This window comes from Arvicola amphibius, chromosome 3 (genome assembly GCF_903992535.2).
Source record: "Arvicola amphibius chromosome 3, mArvAmp1.2, whole genome shotgun sequence".
NCBI classification, from domain to species: Eukaryota; Metazoa; Chordata; class Mammalia; order Rodentia; family Cricetidae; genus Arvicola; species Arvicola amphibius.
In genome coordinates, this window is record NC_052049.1 from 171,298,043 (window position 1) to 171,305,905 (window position 7,863).

Here is a 7,863-nt window from a genome sequence, read left to right on the forward strand (position 1 = left end):
CTATTCTTAAAGACTTTCCTTGCCTTCCATCACCCAGGCCAAATAAAAGTAGATGCACTACGACCAAGTTGACATTTAAAACTAGGCATCACACTCACCATCATGGAACCCACGCGAGAGCAATGCCGTCAAGCCACAAAAGGTGCTAATCTCTCCTGAGTCTCCTGCTGCCCTCAGATTCCCAGAGTATTCCCGGCACAAGGCACACACCTGACACACTGCTTCCTCATCCAGCGTGGCTCCCAGAGAAGCCTAACTGGGGCAGCAAGGGGATGAAAAAAAAAGACAGGCAGACATATGGAGACACAGGGGAGGATTGGACTTGGTTCTCTAGTGGAAGTTGCAGCATGCCAGAAGCAATGGAACAAGGAGATAGGTTTAGGTAATCAAGGTAGAGGCAGCCTCCGTAGGGTGCAGACTTGGGGCTGTAAAAATGGTGTGGGGAGCTGTGATGGGCATTTTTTGTATACACTATCAACATCCTCATTCATACCAGAGGACGGCTTTGCCATCCCTCGGAGTGAGCCTCACCTGGGGAAGGCTTTGCCATTCTCATGGGACTGAGGCATTGGGATCCTTTACATAGCCATACCCATGACAACAATGCACATGGACTCAGGACTTCACACACTCAGGGTTCCTCTGCTCCCCACACGCCGGGACCCCTGGAGCTAATGAAGCAGGAGCCCAGGCTTTGGAAAATTTTCTGGAGACTTGCATATTTAGGACAAGGATATCAGAGGAAAATCCACACACTAAGAAGCCCATGAGTGGATGAGGATTGCTAACAGTTGTGCCCAATGTGTGTGTGTGTTGTGTATGTATGTGGCATGTGTTTGTATGTGTGCATATGTTCATGTACACGTAAGTAGGTCTATGTCTATGGAGGCCAGACATTGACATTAGGGTCCTTCCTCTACCCCTTGTATTTCTTCCCACATTACTTTTGAGACAAAGCCTCTGGCTAAACACAAGCTCCATGGCCTCACTGACCAATGAACCTGAAGGACCTGCTAACCATACCTACCATACCATACCATACCATACCATACCATACCATATCATACATGAGTGCTGGAGACCCAGATTCAGGTCCTCAAACTTTCATGGCAAGCACTTTATTGACTGAGCCATCTCCCCAGCTCTGTCCAACATTCTGACATTGTAACACGATATTGTGATCTACAGTTTATGTCTGAGAACCATGCCATTGAATTCCAAAAAGAACTGCAAAGAAAAACGCTCCTAATTTGAAGTCAGTTTGATGTTTTAGTTGGATTGCCTTTGACCCTGTCCAACTATGTCCAGCCTATACTTGTGGCCCACAGCTCACAGGTCTTACACCCCTGAAATGACTTCCAGAGACAGATTCATGGGGAAAGCCTTGCAGCTTAAGCTAGGCATTGGCAAAATTAAAAATGGAGGGTTGTTGAGGGGGACTGAAGGGGAACTGGAAACAAGGGACCTGTCCCGTGAGAGAACCGCCCCAGCAGGGCAAGGACATGGTGTTCCTCATACGATCTGTGCGGTGCCTTTCCAGCCTCTCTAGGGTGACACCGGCGGAGCTCTGGGAACATTTTCACCTACCTTATCTTCGTGGATTTCAAATTAGATTTCGAAAAGCATTTCATTATCCGAACTAATCTACTCAGAATTCAATAAGCCATAAATAAAGGGAGGTGAGGAGTTGATGTTTCAGACACACCAGTAACCCATGTGTTGCCTCTCTTTTGCTGCTCCGCATAGTAGCACTCCGTGCTAAAGTGCACAAGCACAGGCTTCGAGCTGTGTAGCTCTGGGTAAATAGTTTTACCTTTCAGTGACACAGACTTTCAGTCAAAGACAAACGCCATGGAAGTATAGGGTGGTAAAAAGTGGAGTTTATGCACAATGCCTGTTCCATGGAAGTGGTTAGTGTATACTGTCCATATTACCGTTATTACCAACTGAGGTTGTGGTTTTGGCTTTTTTCCATCCACCCTTGTTCCTATAACTATGTGCATGCTCAAGCACATATATGCAACGGCGGCGGGGGCGGGTGTCTTGGGACCAGTGCTTTCTCATGCATCAGGGCCACTAACCACGTGTGGATATTTGCATTCAGATTCATTAAAATTGGGGCTGAAGAACTGGTCTATAAAGTGCCCGCCATGCAGATGTTAGGGCCTGAATTTAATCTCGAGCAGTCATGTCCACGTATTCAGGGCAGACCACATGGGACTGGGATTGGATAACCTATTGGGAGACTCATCCCTGGAGAAGACTGGTTGTCTTCTCCACAGTCACTGATTGTATGTAGTTCTAGCGACAGGGCCTTCTGAGATCCCACCTATACGCATTGGTCTGTCAACTGGCGTTAGCCGGCAGCTCTTGTTTAGATGACCATATTGCTGAGATTTAAGTAGTACAGCTCCCCTGTCATATATAAAAGACACTGTCTCAGCAGACCGTCTGGCCCACTCATTCTTAAAATCTTTCCAAGCCCTCTTCCAAGACGGTCCCTTAGAGCTGGGTATAGGGATTGTGTTGTAATTGCACCAACTGAGGCTGGGCACAAATTACTCTTTGCATTTTGACCAGTTATGACTTTCTGTGACTGAAGGCTGCGAGAAGGAAAGTCTTTGATAAGGAGTGCACTAACTTATTCTTAGGTAACTAAATGTTGGGAATTGTGGCACAGACAACTCCATTCTTGATTGATTCCATAGTGTGAAAATCAGCCCTTTATGGGATCCTTCGATGGTTCCTCCTGATGATTAAAGGGCTGACAGCAGGAGTCACAATCTCATCCAGGGGAAAAAGAAGGGGGAAATGGAGCCAGCTAGGTCTGTCGCTGCAAGCAGGAAGAAAGGAGTCCTAAAATTCATGTAGAAAATTTCCACTTACGTCTCACAGGACAAAATTCAATCATGTGTTCCCTCCTCGATGGATGGAAAGCTGGGAAATCAAGTCATTTTTTGCCTTCTAAACTTTCTAACCAGGGGAAAGTTGGAGATGAATTTTGTTTCTGACCATGTATACATAGACCACACTCTAAGCACACCATTCATTTGTAAAGTAAGCGAGTGTCTGCGGGCCAGATTTGGCACAAGCTGCAACACCTTCAGACCACGAGGGTTCAAAACTCTGCACGCTCCTGAATTTTTTTGGATATCTTGCTTTTGCTCTTTCTTAGATAGAGTGGCTTGTTTCCTTTTAATTTTGCTTCTGAGATCGGGGCTTAGTGTTGCATGGTTCGAGAAAGAGAAGATCAGAAGCATGGTCCCCTGGCCCTTAGGTCTCCTTCATTGGGAGTCTCAAGTATTTGTTAACTGATCAACCTTCCAGTTTCTTCAGTGGCAACTATTGCGGCTCAGACTATTGAAGCTGCTTGCCTAGGGGTTGTGCAGTAGTAAAGGTCAGACCCAGGAGTCAGGTCCAGTTCTCTGTGACTCCAAAGTCTGGCCATGCTCTTGACCTCAACTGTTCTCTGCTGCAGAAGCAGCATTCTGCATGCTACAGGAGTATTCAAGCTCATTTGCTAACTAAATGACTACCAAATTCACTCCCACTACTCTCCATGCCCACCACACACACGCACACGCACACACACACGCACACATGCGCACACACGCACGCACACACGCACACACACACACGCACACATGCACACACACACGCACACATGCACACACACACGCACACATGCACACATACACACACATACACACACGCGCACACACACACGAACTTTTCCTTCAACTCCATCAGATGCCTAACTATCTCTAGAATCATGGAATGCCACTCCCCTCTCCCTTCCCTGAATTTTAAATATACACCCAAGTTAAATATTGCTTCCTCTTGGAAGTGTGCTGCCAAAGATAAGAAGCCTTGGAGGTGTGCTTCTAAGATAACTTTGTCTTACGGTGTTTGTGACTTTCTACAACGGTGCACCTCAGACTTCAGTAGGAATCACCAGGGGCACCGTGTTAAAATTCAGGTCTCCACTCAGGAGCTCTGGCTTCATTCTAAGCAGCCAACCTGATAGGAAGCATGGGCGTTATGTGGTTTCTACCGCTGGTGGGTAGTAGCATTTACAGCTTGGTACCTTATAAGAAGCGTTCAGTTTCGCCATGCTGGGTCCCCTCACATGATTCCCACTGCTCCTGGCATAGTGAATAGAACGTGTTTAAAACCGAATGGAAATGTAAAGAAAGAAAAAAAAAAAACCTGCAGGAAAATTTATCTTCAGGTGTGAATTGGCGTCTGTGGACACAGAACGAGGACGCTGAGTGGACAGGTGGCTGTGTGTCTGAGTGAATGAGACCCACTGCGGAGAGCGGGGCTCAGATCTGTGAGGCAAAGCCTGCTTCTGCTTCAAGTCACGGTCATTTCTTCTCCCCTGCAGGCGTCGCCAGCTGCCCTCGCAAAGAGTGTGTTGGCCGAAGTCCCAAATCAAGTCGTGGACTATTACAACGGTAAAGGGATTAAACCAAAGTGTTCATCGGAAGTGTACGAGTCTTCCCGGACACTGGCACCATGAACTCCACACTTTTACAGAGTTCTGAAGCACTGTTCGCTAATATTTACTACTTTTATTCCTGTACTTTAAAAGAAAATAGTGATAATATACATTTAAAGATAGCACGTCTCGGTGATTTTTGACTAATTGACATTTTTTTGGCATGTGTAGCCCCAAGGCCTGATCTGTATTGTAAAAGACTTTTTACAATGAAATACAGTCGTAACATCTACTTTACAGCATGTTGCCTTGAAACAAAATGGTATACGTATTCATTTTTATACCGGTTTGTTGAAATTTTGCTAAATTTCTTATTATCTTTACACTGTAAAGCATTTTGAAACATTTCTTGAATGTCAATAGCCAAAACGTATTTGGCTTAATCTCCTATATGATGAGAGACTTTTCAAAATGGCAGATGCATGGACTGTATTTTGCATGTTTAAAATAATAATAAAAAATAATCTTACACTGGTTTTGCAGTTGTTATCTATAGCCCCTCCCTGCTGAGAATGGCCTCTCTACTAAATAAATTTACCTACCTAGAGGTAGCCTTTTTGAAATGGAGCGGGGCCGTTTAGCCCAGTACCCATGTTTACACACTCCCATAGACACAAATTCCCTGAAAATCTTGTTCTAACGGAGCTTTTTAACGCCGGGCCTGAGGCTCTGCATGTCTCACAAGATCCTCGGTGATGCTCATGCATTTCTCACAAGGACCGGTGAGGTTCTGAACTCAAGGCTTTCACAATAGAGATCATCTCAACCAGGGCAGCTCCTCTCCCGCTTGCCAGTGGCACCTCTTCCCTGCCGGTAGCATAGAGGGCCGGCCCATCCCAGAGGTGAGAGTAGAAAGCAGTGGGGCTGATTCCAGAAGCTGCACCCCTCACGCCAGTCTCACTGCTTTCCGGTCACACCTCTTCCTCCACCCAGACAGAGGAGCGCTCCTTCTGGCTGTCTCCTGCTTGGCTAAAAGAAGCGCCACAGCCTGCTGCATGGATGGTTCCAGTGCCTAGAAATTATTTCCCAAGATTCTTCCTTGGATCTTGAATGGAATCTTGTCCATGCCAAATAGCAACGTGGCTCCCCGGATTTCTGTTCTACTCACTTGGTCTTTGAGCTCACTGTGGGGGCACCTTTTGGCCTCTTTAATCACTTCTGAGCACAATCTCCATAAGTGGAAATGACTGTGTAGGATCAGGGTGTTTTGTCCGAATCTACGGTAGTCTTGAACCAAAACAATGACTTGGTTTTGCTTTTCTGATCTTCTCTCGGAGAAATGGGCAAGTGTTTTATAAGCTTCAAAAAGCACAAAGTGAAACTTAGTTTTGGTCAGAAATAATGGTGACGTGTATCCATAGCAAAAGAAATGTTTGGTTGGGGTAGGTTTAGGGGGAGGGCAGTAACAATTAATTAAGCAAATCAAATGTACAATTTCCAGAGCTATAATTATAGATCCTAATCTTGCAAATACATGTCAACCAAATGCATAACATTTTGGGAATGATGGTTTAAAAAAATGTAAGACTGAAAAAAGTCATAAATGTTTAAATTGTATTGTTTTCTGAATAAATTGGGTACTTACAGAATTCTTTTTCTAAGAGTTGTGGTCTTGTTCCTCTTTTCAAAGCAAGCTCCTGCCAGTGAGGTGTATATTTCCTGTGCTTGAGGGGACATCAGGGGAAGACTGGTGCTTCCATCGCAGATTCAAAACTGAAATAGTTACATTCTGTATTACAGAAATACCTAATGACCATTTCTAACCCAAACCAGTGTATGAGCATCTGTGTCTATGTGCCTAGTGTGTAGGAAGCACTCGGTAGATGACATGTTTAGTCCATGCAGAGGTGAGCAATACAATAAGTGGATAAACAAATAGCTTTGTCAATGTGGCCTCTGATCCATCTCTGACCTGTAATAGATTTCATAGGTAGGTTGAATGTGAGCATCATGCCTTTGAGCAACATTACATGAGGTACCATGCCATGCTCCAATATCTGCGGGATGTCTTCACTCAGTGCAGACTCCCTGGGATTCCAAGTTGGTAAAGACAGAGTTCAATTTGCCTGGCAAAACTTTTAAGTAGTTTCTTTTCCTTTTCATAACTAGACTCAAGTTCAGCCCCAAAGAATAATACAACATCACCTAACACTCATTTAAGAATATCGTATCTCAGGTTGTTATAACAAGATACCATAAACACAGTAGCTTAAAGAAGCAGAAAATTTTTTCTCATGGTTTGGGGTCGAGGAAGTCCGATCAAGGTGCCAGCCATCTGGGCCCTCTCTTTCTAACTCACAGTTAGACATCTTCTTGCTTTATCTTCCATGATACAGAAAATAAATATAAAATAATTCTCTGGTCATTCTTACAAGAACACTAATCCCACAACAAGAACCCCATCCTCGTTACCCAGACACCTCCCAAAATCTCTACCTGCCAATAGCATCACCGTGGACATCAGATCTTCCATGTGAGAATTGCGGAGGAGCACAAAACACCCACTCTACAACACGAAGAGATTGTAACAGACACCGTTCTAAGTCCTTGTGCGATCCCATTCCATCTGTCCAGCATCCCCAGATACCTGGTACCTAGTACCAGGCCCTCTATGAAGAGTGGAAATGGTGTTTTCCTCCTTCCTGCCACCCATCTCCCAGGACAGGCCTTTGAGGATACACCTACATGGAGAACTCACAAGTAGACACTCTACAGAAACTAAGTGAGAAGAAAAAACTCTTCCGGCCCTAGTGACAATTGACTAAATCTCTTCTGCTGGTGGAATGAGTGTACAGAGGAGCCTGGGGAGCTGAGCCCTCCATCCCAGGAGTCAGTTGCTGTTCTCTTTCATGAAAGTGCTCCAAAATCAGATACAAAAGCCTCACCATTGATATCCAACTCTCTTCTTAAACCTCGCTTGTTGGAGGCAGCATGCTTTTTTATGAACCGTTTCAGCAGACAAAAAGAAACAAGAGAATATACATCTTTGTGTATATGATGTGGGCAAAATATGCACATAGTTTACACACAAACACTTATGTACTTGGGGATGGGGGATAAGGGGATGCACATATCTGAAGAGTCATTACATGACCCCAAAGAAGCTTGGCATTGACAAAATGTATACAGCCAGAAAGGGCACACGTTCAATACTTGAATGTACTTAATAATGTGTTTGGCATAGGTAAAGCTAGCCCCAGGATTCTGCCCTTGTCAGATAAGAAAGCCAATATTAATTAAAACAATGTTTCTGGTTTTTTTTTTTTAAACTCCAAGTGGAGCCCCACTTCCTTTTTAACTGAAATGAATTGGCTGCTGGTAGGCGCATGTTTCTGACACCCAGAATGGAAGCTTTAGCTTTA

The 7,863-nt window shown here is 44.7% G+C and overlaps 1 protein-coding gene across 1 annotated transcript in view; it reads left to right on the forward strand.

Annotated features, from left to right (window-relative positions):
• Positions 1-4,522, forward strand: part of Cpne4 (copine 4) — a 353,867-nt gene extending 349,345 nt beyond the window's left edge. The window contains exon 15 of the mRNA XM_038322752.1: positions 4,388-4,522. Coding sequence (XP_038178680.1) covers positions 4,388-4,522 — 135 coding nt within the window. The remainder of the gene's footprint in view (positions 1-4,387) is intronic.
• Positions 4,523-7,863: the final 3,341 nt, after the last annotated feature.